Below are 26,143 nucleotides of genomic sequence, written 5' to 3' on the forward strand. Positions count from 1 at the left end.
AAACTGCTAGACTTATTAATGAACTTTTGAACAAGTTAACTATATTTCTGACAAACAATTTTTAAAGCTTTATTAAATTTTTTTCTTAGTTGTTTACAGCAAAGTTAGCCATTATTAAAAAATTGTATTTTTTGAATTTTTACAGCTATTTAGAATATTGTTTAATTTGATTTTAACAATAATTACAGATTGATTTTACATTTATTTACAGTAACTTAATTCATAAATATTTATTTACATTATAAAAATAGAGTAAATATACTGCAGGGCCTTTAAAGTCAAATTTCAACCAATACCATGGTTGTGTTGTTCATTAACTATTTTTCTATTTGCTGTTTTAGAGAGAATGTCTCTAGATTATCTCTATTATGTTTAGAGACAAATTCAACAATACTTAATAATTACTCAACTTTTAAAAGAAGTATTCTGGAGAGTTTTTTAACATGTATTTTTAAACATAATCATGCTCATTTGTTTTACTTGTGAGGGCAGTAAAATAAATCTTATTTTAAGCGACGCATTATTCAATTTAATTTGTGTTTTTGTGTATTGGATTAAGTTCAAATAATTAATCCTTGTTTTACTGAATTGTACAGAATACAAATGTCACATAGCTTCCTCTAATGATATGAAGTAAGTTGTACAGACAGAGATTTTACTGCCTGTCATTTGGGAGCTAGATGTTTCTATTTGTTCAACCTATCAATCAATATTTCTAAAAAGAACTTCTTGGGAAAAACAAGTTTTAATACCACAATTTGTTAAAAATCTTTCTGATATAAAACTTCCTAACCCCATAAAAAATCATGAATTGATCATTGACAAATTTATTACTAATCAATTAAAAACCACAACAAAAATATAAACAAACTATATCATTTAAATGTGTCTATTTCTAATTTGTTATTCTTTAAAAATACCATTCTTATTGTTTACCCAGTCAATTATACATTTCCACAAACCACTTATTTCAAAACATTTATTCTGGTGATTAATATAAATTTGTTTTAATTGGGCGGAACTGGTACAGGAACTTACTGTTGTTTATGCAAAAGACATATTATTATAATGATTAAATTTAGAAATAGTGTAATATACTATTGGGTCCTATACTTTATCTTCAGTTATGATTTAAATAACTATCTTACTAAATGGACTGGATACTCTAAAACCCTTACCAATTTGACTATAAAGCTTCTAGAACTTCTGAAATATATTTTATAGATTAATGAAATCTTGAAAAAAGAGACAGTTATTACTTTTTACCGTCCTACTGTTAAGATTTTTTATCAAATAGGCTTTTATTTTTTTGTTAAATATTAAAAAAGATTGGGTTTAAAATAATGCCACGGTCATAGCGGTCATGCGTCTTGCGTCATATTGGAAGGGCGACGCAAATTACAGATATCAGTTTTCGTTATTTGATTTACTATTTTTCTCTATAGGATAAAAGCGATGCTTGCTAGATTATAAAGATAAATTTTTCTCAAATCGCCAAATCTGGGGTCTGAAATTTGCGGATCACTTCCAACCTGACGCAAGACGCATAACCACTACGACCGTGGTATTATTTTGTCCACTATCTTAAAAAAAAGGGTGATTATTAGTCCTAAAAAAAATTCAACCACAATCAGGGAACATGCATAGTTTCTAACAATAATAAATAGTAGAACATAGCAGAAACAAAATTAATTACAAAATATTACACACCCCTCCTTAACCGAACTTTAGATTAAAAAAATAGGACCTAGTGGTAGTTAGAATCAGTTGAGAACAAAATCCCAGCCGTTCCTTCTTGCCAGATATCGCCATTTTAAGATTTTTAGTAAAATTGCACTAAATATCCAAATACAAACTTAAATCTTCTTTAAATTTTTAAGTATATTTTTAGTGAGACAGCTCAATAACAGAGAATCTTTGCTCCTGTGGCTAATCTTACTGCCTGGAGTCCCTAACAGAGAGTGCCTTTATGTGTTAACACAAGTAGGGATTCGAACCCATTCCTAAAACTAACCAAAGTGGAATAGCTGTGTATTACAGCATTAGGTTAGTATTTTCACCACTGACAGGTGGAAGACAAGGCCTATCCTAACCAGAAACCCGATCATTCACCCACAGGCCCCAGTGGAGCACCTTGGAGGTCTGCACCACATGTTTAGTTGGGTGTTTACCTGCACCCATGGATTGGGTAGGTTGAGACCTAATGGTGCCCACAGGCTCCCATTAACCCTGCCATTTGGGCAAAGCTTAGAATAATGCCACACACCTGGCCCCTAAAATGGGCTGTGAGTTACTCCCCTGCCAATCATAGATCAGCACAGCCGCCATTGAAGGATAGCTGCAGGTGGTGGGCCGCATACCTTCACTCAAGATGCAAGTTAGCCCTATTCTGATTTTGATCCTCCAGGAGATCATGGTAGTGTGCATCTTGAACTATGCCCAGAGCCTGGGAGGGTTCTTTCTGAGGGAGTTGGGGACACCATTACTGTTTGACAAACCCGAGCTGATGGTATGGATCAATAGGGAGAGTAGCCATGGTCGCCCCCACTCACATTAAGCAAGTGGTCACAGCCCTGCCAAGCCTGGGGAAGGCCCAGAGTCCCTCCCACAAACAGCTGCTAAAGACACAAAGCCCTCTAGCTGTAAAATCAACTGTCTGGCCAGGGCAGCTTTCACGGGGCCACAGCCCTTGTCCCCATCGACTTTCATGAGGTCAAGGAGCACCTGTTCAGAGCAGACTGATGACCTGGATATGGGTAGCGTGAAGTTCTTGGCCATTCCCATCAAGATAGGGGCCTGGGCCCCTCAAAAGGTAAAACTGAACAGGGGCTATTCTTAGTTGTACACCCCCATGGTGTTCAATGTGCCTCCAGGAGGTGCGACTGCATCAAACGGCCCCCCAGGAGAGAGATGGTGGTCAAGACCAGGCCTAACTTTCCAGTGCAGGGGACCCCAGGTAAAACTTTAACAAGGAGCTGAACCTGCTGATCACCAACAACAGCTAGAAGGTATCCAAAGGGGCATGCATTGCCTGATCCCATTAATGTAATATACAGCTATTCCAACATGGATAGTTTCAAACAGTAACTGTGTCCCTAACTCATGCATTGCTTAATGTGAATGGGGGGCGACCATGGCTACTCTCCCTATTGATCCATACCATCAGCTCAGGTTTGTCAAACAGTAATGGTGTCCCCAACTCCCTCAGAAAGAACCCTCCCAGGCTCAGGGCATAGTTCAAGATGCACACTACCATGATCTCCTAGAGGATCAAGATCAGGTTAGTGCTAACTTGCATCTTGAGCAAAGGTATGCGGCCCACCACCTGCAGCTATTCTTCCATGGCAGCTGTGCTGATCTGTGATTGGCAGGGAAGCATCTCATGGACAGGGCACAAGCCAGGTGTGTGACATCACTCTGAGCTTGGCCCAAATGGCAGGGTACATGGGAGTCTGAGGGCACCATTAAGTCTAAACCTGCCCAATCCATAGGTGCAGGTGAACAACACCCCAGAAAACAAGTAGACCTCCAAGGTGCTTCACTAGGGCCTTTGGGTGAATGATCGGGTTTCTGGTTAGGATTGGCCTTGCCTTCCATCTGTTAGTGGTGAAAATACTAACCTAATGCTGTAATACACAGCTATTCCACATTAGTTAGTTTTGGGAATGGGTTCGAATCCCTACTTGTGTTAACACATAAAGGCACTCTCTGTTAGGGACACCAGGCAGTCAGTTTGGCCACAGGAGCAAAGATACTCTGTTTTGGGACTGTCTCACTAAAATTATACTAAAAAATTTAAAGAAGATTTAAGTTTGTAATTGGATATTTAGTGCAATTTTACTAAAAATCTTAAAATGGCGATATCTGGCAAGAAGGAACGGCTGGGATTTTGTTCTCAACTGATTCTAACTACCACTAGGTCCTATTTGAACGCCCAATTGTCCGAATGTTTGGGAAATTTTTTTAATCTAAAGTTCGGTTAAGGAGGGGTGTGTATTAGAAGTAATGATTTGAATTAAGTGATTCATGAATTGAGCCCTCTTTAAGGAATTTTATTAGGCCTTTGGGTAAAAATATATCAAACAAGAATGACAACATCCACAAAAGTGTAATTCTAAAATCAGAATTAAAGACAAACGAATAATAACTTTGTTATATCAATAGTCGCAGTACCATTAATCATGATATTTTTTTAACTATCCATTTTTCTAAACATTTTTATGATAAAATCTCTCCATTTGTAACTAAGGCAACAAGAAACCTTAACCATCCCCTTTAAATAGACGAACTGTTGAAGGAAAATCCCATTTTTTCATACATATTCTCAATAGGTTAGTTAAGGTTAGGTTCAGCTCACTGATCTCAGTAAGTCTATCTTTTGCTCAGCCCTGACTAATTATAAATTTACTTCTTTCAAACACATCTTGGATGCTTTAAAAATATTTTTTTTAAATAGAAAATAAGTACGGCTAAGGGGGGGGGGGGGGGGTAGAGGTCATTTGTTGTCCATTAGTCAATTAGAGATTTTACCTTTAACTAAGTAATCTTACAGAAAACTTCTCTATTAAATATGTACTATGTCATATCCGGAACAAAACTACTGATTGAAATTAATTTAAGCTAGAGCGATAACTTACATTTATAGATAATAAATTATACAAGAAAAAATAGTGCAAGTTTAATATATGCTGTAATTAACTTTTTAAATATTTGGTAAATCATAATAAAAAAGAGGCAAGGGAGGGCTAAAAAAAACCCAAAAACAGCTGAAATAACCAAAAGCATTTAAAGTCAGTTGTTGGTTATACTTATTTTTTTGTTTAATTTAAGGTTTAATATGCTAAACTCTACTGCAAAGCTTATAAAGCAGCTTCGCTACAAACAAAAAATTATGAAAATATATTCATTTTAATTATTTATTCATTATGATAAATCACGAATATCTATTTTAGATCCAGGATAATCTATTTCTATCCATTTCAAATGATAATACAGCGAATGCACTCATAAATAGTAAAAAATAAATATGAATAAAATATTTACGGGCATATTTTTGTTTTCTAATGGCTAAAGAAGGCGTCTTAACTTTTTTGCTTTTTATTTAGAATAGCTAGCTGGTGCTTTTAGTAAGTAATAGATGTAAAATTTTCCAGAGAATTCAGATATGCAATCGGTTTTTTTGTAGACCTCTTATTTTTGAAGTAATTTAAGTTTTTTTTAAAAAATAATTAAGTCGGTTTTAAGGTACTAAAACGCAACAAAATAAAAGAAGAAAATTGCCAGTATGAACAAAAATAGTAAGATCTTTAATTTGATACCTTCATTTATACCTACATCTATTACTTACTAAAGCACCGGCTAGCTATTCTAAATTAAAAGCAAAAAAGTTAAGACGCCTTCTTTGTATATATCGTAGGGAAGGAACTTATATTTAAACTTTTTGAAAAACTATAGGGATTTTCAAGATATTCATATTGGAAAATGTTAAATTTTTCATTTCTTAAAAAGCTTATTTTCAGTATAGTATCGATTTTTTAAATACTAGCATATAAATCCCTAGACGAGGATAGGTAAAGTCAGGTAAAAACAGCCTAACATACAAGAACATTTATAAAGCTTTCCTGAAATGTACAACCAATTAGAATCCGTATTTTCCAAGATCGTAAGCTTTAGACAAAAAAAACCTTACTATTTTAAAATAAGATATTAAATTAGGTTAAAAAAAAGATATGGGGTTGCAAAAGGAACACAATTGAGAACTGACTATTTTCTGTTCTGTTCAGTGAACTTAAACAAAAGTTATTAGACAGCAGCAAAACCTTACTTTAATCCTGTCTTTGTCCCACTGTACCCATGATTTAACTTTTTATAAAAGCATATTTTGATTTAACAACAGGATAGTTAGCATCCATCATAATACAAAGTAAAACGATGTCTCTCTGTCTAAAGAGATTTAGATAAATAAAATAGCAATGGGTGTATCACTAACCCTCGTCAAAATATATTGGGCCACCTCCTCCTTGGCTATTCTAGAAATAAATATGAGACTTAGGAAACCCTAACTCTAAGATTTGGCCGCTTGTTTAAAGCCTTTTTGCAGAGAAGTTTAACTGTCAAACATTTTTTAACTGTATTTCATGCTTGCTGGTATATGTAGATTAAATCGTAGCCGCAAGATCGAAATGAACTATGTTCAGTTCAAACTAGGATTTGAGTACATATTGGAAAAAAAATCTTATTGCCTCTTTAGAGAAAGAGAATATTTTTGTGCATTATGATCTGAAATATACAGTACAAGTACAAGACTAATACAAGAAATTAATTTGTCATTTCAAATAATTTTATTGTTTCAACTTTGATATGAAAGGAAGCTTTTTTATAGTAATTTTGGATCATGGAAAGAAAACAAAGTCATTCCTAAATTAGGACAGAAGTCACCTTCCTAGGAAGGACATAAGTAGCCTTCCTCAAGTGAGAATTTGTTAGATGAAGGGCATAACATGCCTCCCTGAACAAAGATTTTGCAAGATTGAGGACATAAGTAGCCTCCCTTCACTTCACAAAACCTAGCTTTTTGATCCTTCACATAGCAAAATCTTGCATACATTTGGTTTTTGGTCCATCACATAGCAAAATATTGGAAAACTTAGCTTTTCTGTCCTTCACATTGTTAATTCTTGCAAAACATAGCAAATTCTTGCAAAACATAGCAAATTCTTACAAAACATAGCAAATTCTTGCAAAACATAGCAAATTCTTACAAAACATAGCAAATTCTTGCAAAACATAGCAAATTCTTACAAAACATAGCAAATTCTTGCAAAACATAGCAAATTCTTACAAAACATAGCAAATTCATAGAAAACTTAGCTTTTCTGTCCTTCACACAGCAAATTCTTGCAAAACATAGCAAATTCTTGCAAAACATAACAAATTCTTGCAAAACATAGCAAATTCTTGCAAAACATAGCAAATTCTTGCAAATTCTTGCAAAACATAGCAAATTCTTGCAAAACATAGCAAATTCTTACAAAACATAGCAAATTCTTGGAAAACTTAGCTTTTCTGTCCTTCACATAGCTAATTCTTGCAAAACATAGCAAATTCTTGAAAAACATAGCAAATTCTTACAAAACATAGCAAATTCTTACAAAACATAGCAAATTCTTGCAAAACATTGCAAATTCTTGCAAAACATAGCAAATTCTTACAAAACATAGCAAATTCTTGCAAAACATAGCAAATTCTTACAAAACATAGCAAATTCTTGCAAAACATAGCAAATTCTTACAAAACATAGCAAATTCTTGCAAAACATAGCTAATTCTTGCAAAACATAGCAAATTCTTGCAAAACATAGCTAATTCTTGCAAAACATAGCAAATTCTTGCACAACATAGCAAATTCTTACAAAACATAGCAAATTCTTGCAAAACATAGCAAATTCTTGCAAAACATAGCAAATTCTTGCAAAACTTAGCTTTTCTGTCCTTCAAATAGCAAATTCTTGCAAAACATAGCAAATTCTTAGAAAAACTTAGCTTTTCTGTCCTTCACATAGCTAATTCTTGCAAAACATTGCAAATTCTTACAAAACATAGCAAATTCTTGCAAAACATAGCAAATTCTTGGAAACCTTAGCTTTTCTGTCCTTCACATAGCTAATTCTTGCAAAACATAGCAAATTCTAACAAAACATAGCAAATTCTTACGAAACATAGCAAACTCTTGCAAAACATAGCAAATTCTTACAAAACATAGCAAATTCTTGCAAAACATAGCAAATTCTTACAAAACATAGCAAATTCTTGGAAAACTTAGCTTTTCTGTTCTTCACATAGCTAATTCTTGCAAAACATAGCAAATTCTTACAAAACATAGCAAATTCTTGCAAAACATAGCAAATTCTTGCAAAACATAGCAAATTCTTACAAAACATAGCAAATTCTTGCAAAACATAGCAAATTCTTGCAAAACATAGCAAATTCTTGCAAAACATAGCAAATTCTTACAAAACAAAGCAAATTCTTGGAAAACTTAGCTTTTCTGTCCTTCACATAGCTAATTCTTGCAAAACATAGCAAATTCTTACAAAACATAGCAAATTCTTGCAAAACATTGCAAATTCTTGCAAAACATAGCAAATTCTTACAAAACATAGCAAAATCTTGCAAAACATAGCAAATTCTTACAAAACATAGCAAATTCTTGCAAAACATAGCAAATTCTTACAAAACATAGCAAATTCTTGCAAAACATAGCAAATTCTTACAAAACATAGCAAATTCTTGGAAAACTTAGCTTTTCTATCCTTCACATAGCTAATTCTTGCAAAACATAGCAAATTCTTACAAAACATAGCAAATTCTTGCAAAAAATTGCAAATTCTTGCAAAACATAGCAAATTCTTACAAAACATAGCAAATTCTTGCAATAAGGGTCCCAAACTCAAAAACAAATTTTCAGCGCGATCCGACCACCGGTTCTTGAGATACGGTGACCTGGTGTCCTTGGTACTGACTGTAAGATTTGGGAAATGGTTCGAATCCTTAGTAAATTTGTCCAAAAATATTTTTACACTTAGTCAAATTTTTGAAGAAAAAATACCCAGGTGACACCAAGCGTACCTACTGAGAGGTCCCCAGGTCAAAAATATTCTAAGTGTCAAGAGATTTTTGGACTTGGAAATTTACTAAGGATTCGAACCATTTCCCAAATCTTACCGTCGGTACCAAGGACACCAGGTCACCGTATCTTGAGAACCGGTAATCGGATCACGCTGAAAATTTGTTTTTGAGTTTGGGACCCTCATTAAAAGAATTTGCTATGATTTGCAAGAATTAGCTATGTTTTGTAAGAATTTGCTATGTTTTGTAAGAATTTGCTATGTTTTGCAAGAATTAGCTATGTGAAGGACAGTAAAGCTAAGTTTTGCAAGAATTTGCTATGTTTTGCAAGAATTTGCTATGTTTTGCAAGAATTTGCTATGTTTTGCAAGAATTTGCTATGTTTTGCAAGAATTTGCTATGTTTTGCAAGAATTTGCTATGTTTTGTAAGAATTTGCTATGTTTTGCAAGAATTAGCTATGTGAAGGACAGGAAAGCTAAGTTTTCTAAGAATTTGCCATGTTTTGCAAGAATTTGCCATGTTTTGCTAGAATTTGCTATGTTTTGCAAGAATTTGCTATGTTTTGCAAGAATTTGCTATGTTTTGTAAGAATTTGCTTTGTTTTGCAAGAATTAGCTATGTGAAGGACAGAAAAGCTAAGTTTTCCAAGAATTTGCTATGTTTTGCAAGAATTTGCTATGTTTTGCAAGAATTTGCTATGTTTTGCAAGAATTTGCTATGTTTTGCAAGAATTTGCTATGTTTTGCAAGAATTTGCTATGTTTTGCAAGAATTTGCTATGTTTTGCAAGAATTTGCTATGTTTTGCAAGAATTTGCTATGTTTTGTAAGAATTTGCTATGTTTTGCAAGAATTAGCTATATGAAGGACAGAAAAGCTAAGTTTTCCAAGAATTTGCTATGTTTTGCAAGAATTTGCTATGTTTTGTAAGAATTTGCTATGTTTTGCAAGAATTTGCTATGTTTTGTTAGAATTTGCTATGTTTTGCAAGAATTTGCTATGTTTTGTAAGAATTTGCTATGTTTTGCAAGAATTAGCTATGTGAAGGACAGAAAAGCTAAGTTTTCCAAGAATTTGCTATGTTTTGCAAGAATTTGCTATGTGAAGGACAGAAAAGCTAAGTTTTGCAAGAATTTGCTATGTTTTGCAAGAATTTGCTATGTTTTGCAAGAATTTGCTATGTTTTGCAAGAATTTGCTGTGTGAAGGACAGAAAAGCTAAGTTTTCTATGAATTTGCTATGTTTTGTAAGAATTTGCTATGTTTTGCAAGAATTTGCTATGTTTTGTAAGAATTTGCTATGTTTTGCAAAACATAGCAAATTCTTGCAAAACATAGCAAATTCTTACAAAACATAGCAAATTCTTGCAAAACATAGCAAATTCTTACAAAACAAAGCAAATTCTTGGAAAACTTAGCTTTTCTGTCCTTCACATAGCTAATTCTTGCAAAACATAGCAAATTCTTACAAAACATAGCAAATTCTTGCAAAACATTGCAAATTCTTGCAAAACATAGCAAATTCTTACAAAACATAGCAAATTCTTGCAAAACATAGCAAATTCTTACAAAACATAGCAAATTCTTGCAAAACATAGCAAATTCTTACAAAACATAGCAAATTCTTGCAAAACATAGCAAATTCTTACAAAACATAGCAAATTCTTGGAAAACTTAGCTTTTCTATCCTTCACATAGCTAATTCTTGCAAAACATAGCAAATTCTTACAAAACATAGCAAATTCTTGCAAAAAATTGCAAATTCTTGCAAAACATAGCAAAGAATTTGCTATGTTTTGCAAGAATTTGCTAAGTTTTGCAAGAATTTGCTATGTTTTGTAAGAATTTGCTATGTTTTGCAAGAATTAGCTATGTGAAGGACAGGAAAGCTAAGTTTTCTAAGAATTTGCCATGTTTTGCAAGAATTTGCCATGTTTTGCAAGAATTTGCTATGTTTTGCAGAATTTGCTATGTTTTGCAAGAATTTGCTATGTTTTGCAAGAATTTGCTATGTTTTGCAAGAATTTGCTATGTGAAGGACAGAAAAGCTAAGTTTTCTAAGAATTTGCTATGTTTTGTAAGAATTTGCTATGTTTTGCAAGAATTTGCTATGTTTTGTAAGAATTTGCTATGTTTTGCAAGAATTTGCTATGTTTTGTAAGAATTTGCTATGTTTTGCAAGAATTTGCTATGTTTTGTAAGAATTTGCTATGTTTTGCAAGAATTTGCTATGTTTTGCAAGAATTTGCTATGTTTTGCAAGAATTTGCTATGTTTTGTAATAATTTGCTATGTTTTGCAAGAATTTGCAAGAATTTGCTATGTTTTGTAAGAATTTGCTATGTTTTGCAAGAATTTGCTATGTTTTGTAAGAATTTGCTATGTTTTGCAAGAATTTGCTATGTTTTGCAAGAATTTGCTATGTTTTGCAAGAATTTGCTATGTTTTGTAATAATTTGCTATGTTTTGCAAGAATTTGCTATGTTTTGCAAGAATTTGCTATGTTTTGCAAGAATTTGCTATGTTTTGCAAGAATTTGCTATGTTTTGCAAGAATTTGCTGTGTGAAGGACAGAAAAGCTAAGTTTTCTATGAATTTGCTATGTTTTGTAAGAATTTGCTATGTTTTGCAAGAATTTGCTATGTTTTGTAAGAATTTGCTATGTTTTGCAAGAATTTGCTATGTTTTGTAAGAATTTGCTATGTTTTGCAAGAATTAGCTATGTGAAGGACAGAAAAGCTAAGGTTTCCAAGAATTTGCTATGTTTTGCAAGAATTTGCTATGTTTTGTAAGAATTTGCAATGTTTTGCAAGAATTAGCTATGTGAAGGACAGAAAAGCTAAGTTTTTCTAAGAATTTGCTATGTTTTGCAAGAATTTGCTATTTGAAGGACAGAAAAGCTAAGTTTTGCAAGAATTTGCTATGTTTTGCAAGAATTTGCTATGTTTTGCAAGAATTTGCTATGTTTTGTAAGAATTTGCTATGTTTTGCAAGAATTTGCTATGTTTTGCAAGAATTAGCTATGTTTTGCAAGAATTTAGCTATGTGAAGGACAGAAAAGCTAAGTTTTCCAAGAATTTGCTATGTTGTGTGAGAATTTGCTATGTTTTGCAAGAATTTGCTATGTTTTGTAAGAATTTGCTATGTTTTGCAAGAATTTGCTATGTTTTGTAAGAATTTGCTATGTTTTGCAAGAATTTGCTATGTTTTGTAAGAATTTGCTATGTTTTGCAAGAATTTGCTATGTTTTGTAAGAATTTGCTATGTTTTGCAAGAATCTGCTATGTTATGCAAGAATTTGCTATGTTTTGCAAGAATTTGCTATGTTTTGCAAGAATTAGCTATGTGAAGGACAGAAAAGCTAAGTTTTCCAAGAATTTGCTATGTTTTGCAAGAATTTGCTATGTTTTGCAAGATGAAGGACATAAGCAGCCTTCCTAATGTAAGAATTTGTCAGACAAAGGACATAAGTCACCTCCCTTAAGTTAGATTTTGTTAGATGAAGGACATAAGTAGCCTTCCTTAGATCAATTTCCAGTGACTTCTGTCCTAATTAGGAATGACTTTGTTTTCTTTCCATGATCCGTAATTTTTTATAGACGCTATAAAGATCTTCATATGACAGTATCCATTCTTACATGGAGAAATAGAGAGTATTGCTTAAGGATATAAAGATAGAAGAAATATATGTTATTTAACACTCCACGGTTGGTTTTTTATTAAATGAATAAGTTAGGGTACAATGTTTGGCACTTTCGATATAAGTAAATGATAATAAAAACCCCATAGAATGCGATAATAACTTCAGAAAAATCGAAGAAAATAGTTTTCATACTTAATTAACGTTTTTAAGTTTTTCTTCAAAAAGTTTAGATAAGATGCCTTTAAAAGTCGTCTATGATTTTGTCAGGGATAAAAATGTAACTTTAAAATAAGAATTACAACATATTTTTTCAATTAGTACAAAGTAAAATTTTGAACATTTTATTGATCAGTATATTTTTTAAAATGTGAAGTAGAAACCTGAATATTTTATCATGAAAATTGTGTTATGATTTGATTGTCTGCTAGATTACAAGAAAAAAGATACTGACAGTACTTGTTGGTTCTTTAAAAAAAATTAGGTAGATTACTTTCAGAACCCCTCTTTTTGCAACGTTATTTCAATAGAACAGAGCCGAAGTCTTAGTGTACTCAATATCTAGACAGCCAACCATTGTTTTAGAATTGTTCAATTTTTTTAACTTCTGATAAAAGAATTAATGGTATTTTTGTAAATATTATACCTCCAAGAAATGGCTATACTTCCCAATCATATGTTGTGTGATATTTAAGAGGAATTATTTTGATATAATGTCATTAAAATATTCGTTGAAAAAAGTGCTATTCTAGCTTATACTTTACATTTTAATGTGTATGATAATTCAAATAAAAGATAATGAAGATTTATATTATATTTAATTGTTATAATTATAAAGAAAAACCTGGAAACAGTAAAAAACTGACTTTATTTTATTGACGTAGGGAAAATTTTGTCAAATATTTGAATAAAAAAACAATATAAAACAAAATAAATTATTTTTAATATAGTCACAAAAAGGCTTAATGAGTTTAGGAAATATTTCATTCACAAATCATGTCATTTAAACTCTATTACACAGAATACAGTGTAAAAAGATGTTCTCGTTTTAATTTTAAGTAATTTCAAATGCATTTTAATACCTTTTATAATGATTTTTTTTTTTTTATTTTATTTATTTTATAAAATGTTATTGATTTTTGAAGTTATATGTTAAAATGTTTTTAAATTTTGTTTTAAATGTAGAAAATTGGTAATTCTAAACATTCAAAAAATGATTTTATTAGATTTTCATCACTTAAATTGCATGTTTGATGAAATTTTCAACTGATAATTCAAGAAAAATCGTTTAAGTTTTATTATATTTTACTTTGAAATGTTAAAAAAATATAATTATTGTCAAAAATGTGGAAGTTATACTTTCCTCAAAAAAAGACCTAAAACATGCAAATTAACACGTGTAATGAGATTTTTTTCTTTCAGGTTTAATTTTAAGTAATTATTGATATTTTTTGTAAAAAGGATTTTATATAAAAAGTTTTAAAACTCGAGTTATGTAGTGGTTCTAAAAAAGGTTGCGAATTTATGCAATTTTCTTGCAAAAAAAATTTTCTAGGATTTTAAAAATAGCAAAGGGTGTTATTAGACGTACTTACAGATACAATTGCTAAGTCATTTTGGCCAAACACTAAAATACATCTGAGGGTCCAACCGTGACTCAAAAAGATTGATATACTGGAAATGAATAAGACTTAGATTTTAATTTCGGCTCCAATTGTCATTATTTTTTTTTTAAATGGAATTTAAAGATTACTGCAATGTTTTACTTGTAATTAACCCAAGAACAATCAATCTTCTGACCTTAATAAATAAAATCATACAAAATTTTGAGGCTTTAATGAAAGAAATAGCGTTCTTGGGGGTAAAGATGTGATTACCCCAGGGTTCGGAAGCCGCACTATCAGCCGCGCGGCTGCGGCTGCGGCTGAATCCTAATTTGCGGCTGCGGCTGCGGCTGATGTGGCTGAGGCTTATAGTTATGGAAGTGGCTGAGAGTGGCTGAGGCTTAGTGCGGCTGAGAGTGGCTGCGGCTGAATGTGGCTGAGGCTTAATAAGAATTGGGGTGGCTGAGGCTTACAGTGGCTGGATTGGAATTTTGTGGCTGAGGCTTAGAGCGGCTGAGGCTTACAGTGGCTGAGGGTGGCTGAGGCTTACAGTGGCTGAAGGATTTGTGGCTGAGGCTGCGGCTTACTGAAAGCCGCGCGGCTCATAGCGGCTGCGGCTTACAGTGGCTGATTGGAAAATTAAGCCGCGCGGCTGAGTGAGGCTGAGGCTGAGAGTGGCTGATAACATAATTAAGCCTCGCGGCTGATTCTGAGGCTGCGGCTTACTGAAAGCCGTGCGGCTGAGGCTGTGGCTGAATTGAATTCAGCTGCGCAGCTGAATGCGGCTGCGGCTGAATACAATATTAAGCCTTGCGGCTGATCTTATGGCTGATTACAAAATAAGCTTTGCAGCTGAGGCTTCGGCTAAATTGGATTTTTTAAATGCATTCTAGGACATTTTTTGGGGAGTTGAGGGTGGTTAGGGGTTGTGAGAATAGGAGTGGAGGGAAGAGGGGGGAGGACAGCAGGATTTTTTCAAATGTTTGATTCAGAATTAGTACCCAAATTTTATACTGGTACCCAAAGTTTTATACTGGTACACAAAGTTTATTCTGGTACCCAAAGTTTTATTCTAGTACCCAAAGTTTTATACTGGTACCCAAAATTATATACTAGTACTCAAATTTTATTCTGGTACCCAAAGTTTTATTCTAGTACCCAAAGTTTTATACTTGTACTCAAAGTTTTATACTGGTACCCAAAGTTTTAGTCTGGTACCCAAAGTTTTATAATGGTACCCAAAGTTTTAGACTAGTACTCAAATTTTATTCTGGTACCCAAAGTTTTATACTGGTACCAAAAGTTTTATACTAGAACCCAAAGTTTTATACTGGTACCCAAATTTTACTGGTAACCAAAGTTTTATACTGTTACACAAAGTTTTATACTGGTATCCAAAGTTTTATACTGGTACCCAAAATTTTATACTGGTACCCAAAGTTTTATTCTGGTACCCTAAGTTTTATACTGGTACCCAAAGTTTTATACTGGTACCCAAAATTTTATACTGGTACCCAAAGTTTTATACTGGTACCCAAAGTTTTATACTGGTACCCAAAATTATATACTAGTACTCAAATTTTATTCTGGTATCCAAAGTTTTATTCTAGTACCCAAAGTTTTATACTAGTACTCAAAGTTTTATACTGGTACCCAAAGTTTTAGTCTGGTACCCAAAGTTTTTATACAGGTACCCAAAGTTTTAGACTAGTACTCAAATTTTATTCTGGTACCCAAAGTTTTATACCGGTACCAAAAGTTTTAAACTGGTACCCAAAGTTTTATACTGGTACTAAAAATTTATACTGGTACCCAAAGTTTTTTACTGGTACCCAAAGTTTTATACTAGAACCCAAAGTTTTATACTGGTACCCAAAGTTTTATACTGGTACCCAAAGTTTTAAACTGGTTACCAAAGTTTTATACTGGTACTAAAAATTTATACTGGTACCCAAAGTTTTATACAGTTACCCAAATTTTATACTGGTACCCAAAGTTTTATACTGGTACCCAAAGTTTTATACAGTTACCCAAATTTTATACTGGTACCCAAAGTTTTATACTGGTACCCAAAGTTTTATACTGGTACCCAAAATTTTATACTAATACCTAAAATTTTGTTTTAATATTGGTACCCAAAGTTTTATACTGGTACCCAAACTTTTATACTGGTACCCAAACTTTTATACTAATAGCCAAAAATTTATTCTGGTACCCAAAGTTTTATAATGGTACCCAAAGTTTCATACTGGTACCCAAAGTTTTGTACTAATAGACAAAAATTTATTCTGATACCCAAAGTTTTATACTGGTACCCAAAGTTTTATACAAGTTTTTTAGCATTAGGAATTTATTTCAACATCTTTAGTTATGATTCAGTACAAAGCCTATCAACTCCCAGTTGACGAGCCAATGCGCTACATGTTGAGCCACGGTCGAGGGTTTCTATGACATTAACTCAAGGTCCAACAACCCTGGATAACTAAGGGGAATTATATCTTTCCTTTGGGCCTGTTTATGAGCCGAGGAACTTTTCATGTTGCACACCTAGCACCTAGGAACCATTTAATGTCTTCAGTTATAACGCAGTGTCTGGGCGAGATTCGAACCTATTACATGATGCGCTACTTGTTGAACCTTGGGGAACCAATTATTTCCTTTTCTGTATTAGTTTAAGTAACATCTATCCAGCAACCAACTTTTTTTTATTGAACTACCTGCCTGAAAGTTTTATGGTAATGAGTTACGCCTGTTTATGAGCCAAGGAAATCCTCCTACTCCAACTTTACCTGTTGCACACCTGCCATAGCAGCAGTAGGAACCATTTAATGTCTTCAGTTATAACGCAGTGTCTGGCCGAGATTCGAACCTATTACCTCCCTGATGACAAGCAGATGCGCTTCTTGTTGAACCTTGGATAATTAAGGGGAACCAATTCTTTCCAATTTAAGTGACATCTATCCAGCAATCAACTACCTGCCAGAAAGTCCTATGGTAATGAGTTATGCCTGTTTATGAGCCAAGGAAATCCTCATACTCTAACTTTACATGTTGCATACCTGGCATAGCTGCAGTAGGAACCATTTAATGTCTTCAGTTTTCACGCAGTGTCTGGCCAAGATTCGAACCTATTACCTCCATGATGACAAGCAGATGCACTACATGTTGAGCCATGGTACGCAGGTTACATTTGTCTTAAAAATAATCGTCTTTAAAATGCTTATCATATGTACACTTGCAATAAATGTATTACTAACTTACCTCTTATGAAAAATGTTTTTTTTTACAAAAGTGCTTTTTATTACAATTATTCATGGGTATAATTTTTATGACAAACTTTTTATGTCACATAATCTTAATGACAAATGTAATTATGAAGTTATTACATAAAATACTAAACAATAGGTACTGGAAAAAGAAGAACTGAATTAAAATAATATTTTGGGGGGTAGGGTGATTTTTATTGGGTGGGGAGGGCCAGGGCGAGTAAATCCCATTTTTAATTTTGGGGTGATGTTTAATTTTTTTTCTAAGGCAATTTTTTTCTGGTAGTGTGATGGTACCCTCCCCCACAATAGTTGTAAACCTTCCCAGTACCTATAAGAAACTACCCTGAATAGGAGCACCATATAGGTTTAGTAGTTAGCAAGATCCTGTAGTACAAACAGATAGACAGACAAACAAACAGACAGACAAACAAACAGACATCATAATACTTAATGATCTAAAAATAAGACAAATTTTCATTTTGAAATATTGGAGCTCTGATAGCTTTTTGGTACGGTAACAGCTTTGAACCATCTATCATCCGGGTTCGAATCCCAGAAGAAAAAAAAATTGGGGGGGATGAAGGGTGACTTTTATTAATTTTTTATGGGAAAACAGGGGGGAGTTTGGTTGATTTTTTTTTTAAAAATTCAAAAACTTGGAAAAGGCAATTTAAAAAGTTTTCATTAGTTCAGTAGTTATCGAATTCTTAATCTACAGACAAAATAACTTAAAAGATTATTGGACCCGGCCAGCTGCAAGCAAGAATATGACTGCCCCTTTTTATTCTGTTTATTTCCCTTGCCCCCACCTTCCTTCTCCCTTCTCCCCGTCTGCTACATTCCAAACTAACACAACGAGTGTTTATTTCCCTTGCCCCCACTTCCCTTATCCCTTCTCCCCGTCTGTAATATTCAAAACATACATAATGAGTAGCGGCATTTCATGCGCAAGTCCCCAAACTCAGTCAGAAACTGCTAAATTCTTGCACATTCCCTTTAAGCCAGTCCCCAAAGTCTGAGACTCCTAAAAATTGAATATTTGATTTATTGTCCCCTCCCTTACTCCCTGTGCACTAACCCTTAGAACATAGGTGTAAAGCAATTTTATATTAAAATTTAGTTAATAATATTACAAATAAAGTAAGTTTACCTACAACAAATCTCCTCTAATCTTTTTTTACACATTATATCCACCCTCCTTTTATAATTTTTTTTCAACTTGAGAGGAAAATAACTAAATATAAATAAGAGGAAACAAAAATTATTGTCCATTGTCCATAGCAGAATAAAAACTTTAATCACATTCAATTCTTGGTGGAATTGAACCAAGAACCTTTCCAACACACGACTGCCACACTAACCCCTAGACCAAAGGTGACAGAAATTTTGAAGAAAAATTTAGGTCTAAATATCACAATTATAATAAATTATTGGGTGCTAAATTTCATAGGTATAACTCTTATGTACATACTTTTAAAAACTGTTTTAATATGTAATGAGTTAATGGTTAAAGGATACTAGTGGCTGCGCCCCTAAAACCTCTAGGAATACTTAAGGGAAGCAAAAATAATTTATTTTGAGGGTCATCTTTTTTTGGGAGAGAAAAGATACATTTCCCCCAAAAAATTATAAACCTTCCCTGGATCAATAAGAAGCTTCACATTACCACTTTATATAATAGAATATGTGGATATATTAAAAAAAAAGAAAATTTGTTAATAAAATTATGGACCTCATTTATTGGCCAGTTCATTTATATATCCCATAAGAGGGGAGAGATGGATTAAAGGGGGTGTATGGGGGTTATTGTTATTTTAGCCAGCTGAGATTATTTCTTTATCAGAGTACATGAAAATATGGACAACATCAAAGTAATAATATATCGATTCATGTATTGCTTATAAATTCAGAAATTGTATAACATAATGATAAAGATAAAGAAACATTTTTTTTTATGATAATTGCAGTTTCGAAAATAAAATCAATTTTAGTAAGCATCTTTGTAAAATAAACAAAATCGGATGATATATGATAATCATTTAACTATTTCAATCTATCGAGTACATAAAGATTATGTAGATTTTTTTGCATATTATACAGGACAATTTATTGCATTTTACAGACCTTTTTTTAACCAACTTTAAAAAGTAAAAACTTTTGTTAGAAAACATATTAGGATAATTTGTGTTCAAAATAAACACACACACACACCCTCCCCCCTCCCCAAATCTTAATCTAATTATTTTCATTAATTTAAAAATACTATGAAAAATGAAATATGTATAAATCTTTTTTTTGCATAACTTTTTCAGTGTCTCTCATCAACCACAAAGTATTAAATACATTTAAAATTGAAGAAATATCTAAGTAGGAGAAGCTTAATTATATAGAACAAGTATTGCGTACCTAAACGGAAAAATAATAGAGAAGCTACTATATAACTTGAGTATTACAAAAATTGATTGCCCCCTGTGAGGTTTGAACTCTTGGTCCCTAGTTTACAAGACGAGTGCTCTACCATTGAGCTAAATAGGCCACTTGTACAAGAAAAAAAATTTAAGATAATACAAATTCATAGTGAATATTAAGTAAATTCTGAAAAATTTGTATCTTTTAAAAACAATAAAATTAGGCAAACGTCAGTAGGGCAGTTACCCTATAAATAGTATTCAATAATATTCATAAGTATCAACGTTCAAAAACGTATTGCTCCTGGTGAAATTCGAACTTATAACCCCGGCATAACAGTGTAGAAGAACCGTGCGCTAACTGATTGCGCCACTGGAGCTCTTACATTACAGGTTCAAACTTTTTGTAGTTGTTCGAGATGGTAGTTTCTATGTTGTAATTTTAAAAAAAAATTAAGATAAAATTTTTATAAAAGAATATAAAAAAATTTAAAAGTTTAACATTTAAAAAAAAATACATTTAAAAAAATTATTTTTGGGCGATAGCAATGTCTGACCCCCACCCCAAAATTAGCTCAAAACCATCCAATGTCAATATATATATAACTAGCGGCTACGCCCCTAGAGGCCTCTAGGGGGCACTTGAGGAAGAGAGAGAGTGTCAAATTTAATAACCCAATTTCTTATTTTAAATTTTTAAAGAAAAGTAAAAAAAAAATTTTTTTTGGGGGGGGGAATTTTTTTTTTTTTTTGGGGGGGGGTGCTTCCCCCCTCATTTTTAATTTTAGTTTTAAAAATTTAAAATTTTTTTTCTTTTGCGGGGGGGGGGGATTTTTAATTTTTTTGGGGGGATGGGGGTGTCCCACCCCCAAAAAAATAGTTATAAACCTTCCCAGGACCTATGAGAAGCTACCCTGTTAAGGAGAACCCGATCGGTTCAGCGGTTAGCGAGATCCTTCGGTACAGACACACAGATACACAGACACACAGACATCCTGTTACTTTAGTAAAAGGATTCCTGAGAAGGACAACATTGTCAGTTCAGTGGTTGCTGAGATCTTAAGCTTCAGACAGACAAAATTAAATGAAAATTAAGCCCCGCGGCTGAATTGACGGCTGAGGCTTGTACTAATTTAGCACCTGCGGCTGCGGCTGGGGCTTACAATATCTCAGCCGCGCGGCTGTGTCAAAGCTGCGGCTGAATTTAAAAAATTAAGCTGCGGCTGAGGCTGCGGCTTACAAATATCAAGCCGCGCGGCTGCGGCTGCGGCATAATCATAACTTTGCAGCTGCGGCTGAGGCTTTCTTGAAGCCGCGCGGCTGAGTACGGCTGCGGCTTCAAATTATTAACAGCCGCGCGGCTGAGTGTGGCTGAGGCTTCCCCAACTATAAGCCGCGCGGCTGATTGCGGCTGAGGCTTAGAGGGGCGTTGGCTGAATGAGGCTTAGTGCGGCTGAGGCTTAATGTGGCTGAATTGGAGTTTTGTGGCTGAGGCTTACAGTGGCTGAGGCTTACAGTGGCTGAATGCGGCTGAGGCTTACAGTGGCTTATGTTTTCTTTAAGCCGCGCGGCTGCGACTAAGGCTGAGGAAGCCGCGCGGCTGATTTTGAGGCTTCTTGTAAGCCGCGCGGCTGATGGTGGCTGAGGCTGAGGCTGCGGCTGCGGCTTCCGAACCCTGGATTACCCCCTCAAACTTTGAAACCCTTTATTTTATAACCCTCAAAAAAAAGCTTGGACATCCCTAAGTCCTTGAAACTTTGACCTTCTACATACTTTAAAAGCTTAGTTATAACACTATACTTTACTCTGAATGTGCAGGCTTTTCAAACTGTATTTCTATAGCCGCCAGGATGGGGATATTCCATATGTGTATAACTATGATTGTTATCTTCTAATCACAACAAAATTCTCAGGGATCTAAAGGGATAAGACCGTGGCCAATAAATTGATCTACATCCCTAATAATGAAACACAAAATTACCCTTCTGTATATTAAAATTAGTGGTTGAAACGTTTGAACACTCAAATTATTGAATCAACAAATAAAAATTCACCAAAGTTGTTTAGCCAACGGACAAGAAAACGTTATTATTATTAAAACTTTGGGGACTAGTGTAATAAACACCCCATTTTCCCCCCTCTCTCTGCAAAATTCTGCTAATCCCCCCCTCCCCTTCCCCTTCCTTTCTCCATCTCTATTTCTCCCTTTCTTAATTAGTATAAAATGTAATGTAATATTGCATGAAAAAGATGTGTCTTAAACTTTACTCTTTTATCCTCAAGTAAAATTATTTTCAGGCGCCTCAATTATTTTTTTTAATCTGAAAAAGGGTTTGTCACTAAATTAGGCAGGAAGGGCGATGAAAATAATGTTTCTTACCTCCACTAAAAAAAATGTTTTTACTCTAAAAGAAAAACAGTTGAAAGCACTTTCTGAAACAATTTAAAACAAATAATAAGCTCATAGAATAGAATAATGTCCTTGTTTTCTGTTTTATCCTGATACTGTTTCTGTCCTGTTCAAATGTGGACACCTGGATCCAGGGATTGGCACAAATATTCTTTAAATATATTCATAAAAATTTTAGGCGTATTTCATCAAAGTGCCTGACCCCCTGTTTATTATTTTAGGTTAGGTTATATTAGGAACTTGGTATCCCCTCAGGGTTAGGGCAACCCGTGGTGGTAAAGGCATAGAGGAAAAACTAGTTTTTTTCAATCTTTTTCAAAAATGAGCGAAAAGGGTTAGGTGCTCAGCAGACACTTTTTGGAAAAGCACCGAATATTGAAAGTGTTTTTAGTTTCTTTAGCATTTTTTTTTGCCAATATTGCTGGAAGGGTTGTCTCTCTTATTAAAATGTCCACACAAAAAAAACACACAAAGACAAACCAAAAGATTCCCTGAAATTATAATTCAACCAATTTAAAAATTTTATAAATCTTTTACCTAAGACAGAAAATCTACTACTTTTGATCATTAGATTATACCATAATTATTGTTTTTACTTCTATGTAAATCATTAATTTTGAATAATTATTGTCACTACTCCTGCCTGAGAAATGTAAAGGACAAACTAGAAATAAAATAAGAAATTACTTGAACCTCAGAAAATTTTTGCAATGCCGACACAACAGCTGTTAAGATTTTTAAAAATTTTGAGAAAGAAAGATATTACACCAGTCTTAAAATTACTTAAGACATAGTTGAGTGGCACCAATCTGTATAAAAAAAGGTTTAATTATAAAAAAAATACATAAAAGTTTTAATTTTCCAATGGGTCCTTTCAGAGAAGCAATATTTTATTGGACAAATAAATATAAAATCGAAAAAAATTGGGCTTTTAGTTTTCAGTTTAACCTCAATTTCTTTCCCTTCAATACTTAGGATGATCTGATAGATTATGTACTCTTTCTACAAATTGACAAAGCATTTGATAAGAGGTTGTTAAAAAATCAAAACTTTGTCTTGATTCATTTCAAAACATGTGTGCATCTTCTATTATGCAATTTATGAAATCAAGATTTTATTTTTAGTTAATCTGTAAAAAGGGTCTTTTCACATGAATTGGCCTGTCCATTTGACAGATTCACTTCTGAAATTTTACTTTATTTTTTTGTTTATTGACTGATTGTAAGAAATAAATGATAAAATTCTTTATATTAAATTTGATATTTGTATTGATATTAGATGTATAAATTTAATTTCATACTTGTAATAAAACTAATTTAATTGTTTTGTATATCTAATTCAATCAGACCTATTAATAGAATTAAAGAAAAAAAGTTGTAGTTATTTTAATTTATAAAAACTTTAGGAATGTTGCATGCTTTTGTTTATATAACTAAGATTTTGTTCAATGAGCTAATTGTCTATTTGTATTATTATTTAATCTATATAGGTATTAACTCTCAATTTTCCTTTGATTAAAGCTTTAGTTTGGTCTTGGGTATATTTCGGGATTTGGTATAAAAATTAGTGTTCCACTCGAAAACAAAAAAATTGTGTTCTAAGAAGGCATTTGCTTAAGTAACCTCACGCCATCATTAAAGTTGATTTTTAGATGCTAATTTCTCCTGACAATTTTTTTGTATTTTTGCTTTGATCCTTGACCTTCGGAAATGACGTTTTAATTACACTTACAAATTAGGAACTAGAAAGAAAACATTCAAAGAATACAAATATAATTATGCCGTCATACAGTCTCAACTGCTCAATTTTATCCTACCAATGGCAAATTAATATCTCAAAATGTCACAGCTTTATAAATGTTCCGTTAAACAAAGGAATAATTTGAGAATTATGAAGCAGAACTGCAAGATAGCGAGGGAAAATTAAAAAGATTGAAAAGGAGAAAAAGATTAAGTAGAATCTTTGATTAATCAGTAATTATTAATATACTTTCTCGTATTCATTTGAATCCGGTGGATATGAACCGGTTCTCATCCATACGAAAAAAAAACTATGTCTAGCATCGAATTATATCCAGCTTTCTACGAATATAAAAATGTACAATCATAAAATTAGAACAAGTTTTTTTAGCCGGTGCCTTCGGCACCTCGGGGCTAAAAAAAATAGTTTTAATCTCATAATTGTACATTCTATATCCGCGGAAAGCTGTTTATAATACGATGCGAGAAATAACTATTATTAGTTTTCTATTAAATGTTTGATATTTTTAAATGTGCTTTTTATTATATTTATTTTCTATATCATATTTTACTTTTTATTTTACTTTCTTTTTTGCAAAAGCTTGAATAATACTTTTTGCTATAAAATAGAAATCTTGCCGCAAAAAAAAATTTCACCTGAACAAGATGGCCACTTAAAATTTTTAAAACAGAATGACATCAGCAAAAAGAAATTTACCTAGTTTATATTTTTCTCTTGTTAGTACTGCAAAATAATATAAAACATAAAATCTTATCTGCCCTCACTCAAATGATTATTTTAAAGGTGCAAAATTTTATATTTTTCCATTAAAAGTTATTTTTAAGAAAATTTTTATATTTTTCCTCTTTGAATCTCAGGTTTAGATTAATAGCAGACAGAAAACAATAAACTTTTCCCTATAACAAAGTACAATGATGTATGTCTGTACCAATGGTATCGCTAACCGCTAAACTGATATGGTTATCCTATACGGGGTAACTTTTTATAGGTCCTAGGAAGGTTTGTAACTATTTTGAGGGAGGTACCACCACCTTATAAAGAGAAATCCAAAAAAAAAAAAAAATTTACTCCATCTAGCGGCGAAAATTTTTTTCTTTGGTAAACAGCAGATCTTACCATAGATTGTGGAGAACACATTTTACATGCTCCTAGAAGCCTCTGGGGGGGGGGGGGGGTGAGGTAGCTACTATCAATTCATATATATGTTAGTAAACCCAATTATTCTTATCCTTATTTGATGATATGAAATTTTAGGCGAGTACAAAGCTGCAGCGTCGACAACAGACATTTTCATTCGCAGACCTAGAAGACGTAAGTTTTTAGTCACAAAGTTATCTATAATACAAAGTAGAACGATGTCTGTCTGTCTGTCCGTCTGTCTGTCTGTCTGTCTGTCTGTCTGTCTGTCTGTCTGTCTGTCTGTCTGTCTGTCTGTCTGTCTGTCTGTCTGTCTGTCTGTCCGTCTGTCCGTCTGTCTGTCTGTCCGTCCGTCCGTCCCTTAAGATCTCGGTAACCACTGAACCAATTTGATTCTACTCTTCAGGGAATATACCTACTGGTCCTGTGGTGGTTTTAGGCTATTTTCTTGGAGGGTGGGACACCCCCAACCCCCCGAAAAACAATTTTTTTTGTAGGGGATTTCCTTGGTCCTTTTTTTGTAGAAGATTTCCTTAGTCTTTTTACGTATTTCGCCAAAAAAAAAAATTTTACCTCAAAAAGTAGGAAAAAACTATATTTCTAAGATTGGGGCCCAGGGGGTTAGATTGTATCTGAGCACTAATTTTTAAGAAGGGGAGCAACGTATCCCCGTGCAAAGAAGCCTAAACCCTGCCCATAACATATTAATTTACTTTTTTTTATATATAATAAACTGATTATAATATATTTTTCTGCCATACAAAATTTTAGAAAAAAAAACTCTTATCTTTACGGAATTCTACGAAAGCTACCTCCCCCTTAATTATTTTTTTTATATAATAAACTGACCATAATATATTGGTCTGTCTGTCTAGCTCATAATTTTAAGAAGTAAAACTAATATATATTTATATCTGTTTGTATTTATATATGTAGGACGAAGAAGAAGATTACGATTATCTGTTACACGACTTAGGAAAGTGATAATAACATTATTTTATCCAAAAAATAATAGAAACATCTTTCTCGTATTCATTCGAATCCGGTGGATAGGAACCGGTTCTCATCCATAGGAAAAAACTATGTCTAGCATCGTATTATATCCAGCTTTCTACGAATATAAAAATGCACAATCGTAAGATTAAAACCAGTTATTTAGCCCGTGCCTACGGCACCTAGGGGCTAAAAAACTGGTTTTAATCTTATAATTCTATATCCGCGGAAAGCCGTTTATAATACGATGCGAGAAATAACTATTTTAATATTGCAGATTTGACCTTTGTCTGCTC

At 33.1% G+C, this 26,143-nt stretch overlaps 1 protein-coding gene across 3 annotated transcripts in view; it reads left to right on the top strand.

The window, feature by feature from the left end:
* The window catches only part of LOC145318580 (uncharacterized), an 80,876-nt gene that overhangs the window by 1,777 nt on the left and 52,956 nt on the right, over positions 1–26,143 (top strand). For all 3 annotated transcript variants that reach the window (XM_080159952.1, XM_080159953.1, XM_080159954.1), the window contains exons 2-3: positions 24,972–25,028; positions 25,791–25,826. In XM_080159952.1, coding sequence (XP_080016078.1) covers positions 24,972–25,028; positions 25,791–25,826 — 93 coding nt within the window. The remainder of the gene's footprint in view (positions 1–24,971; positions 25,029–25,790; positions 25,827–26,143) is intronic.

The sequence above is a fragment of the Acartia tonsa genome, chromosome 5 (assembly GCF_053477335.1).
Source record: "Acartia tonsa isolate MP-2025a chromosome 5, ASM5347733v1, whole genome shotgun sequence".
Taxonomy (NCBI): Eukaryota; Metazoa; Arthropoda; class Copepoda; order Calanoida; family Acartiidae; genus Acartia; species Acartia tonsa.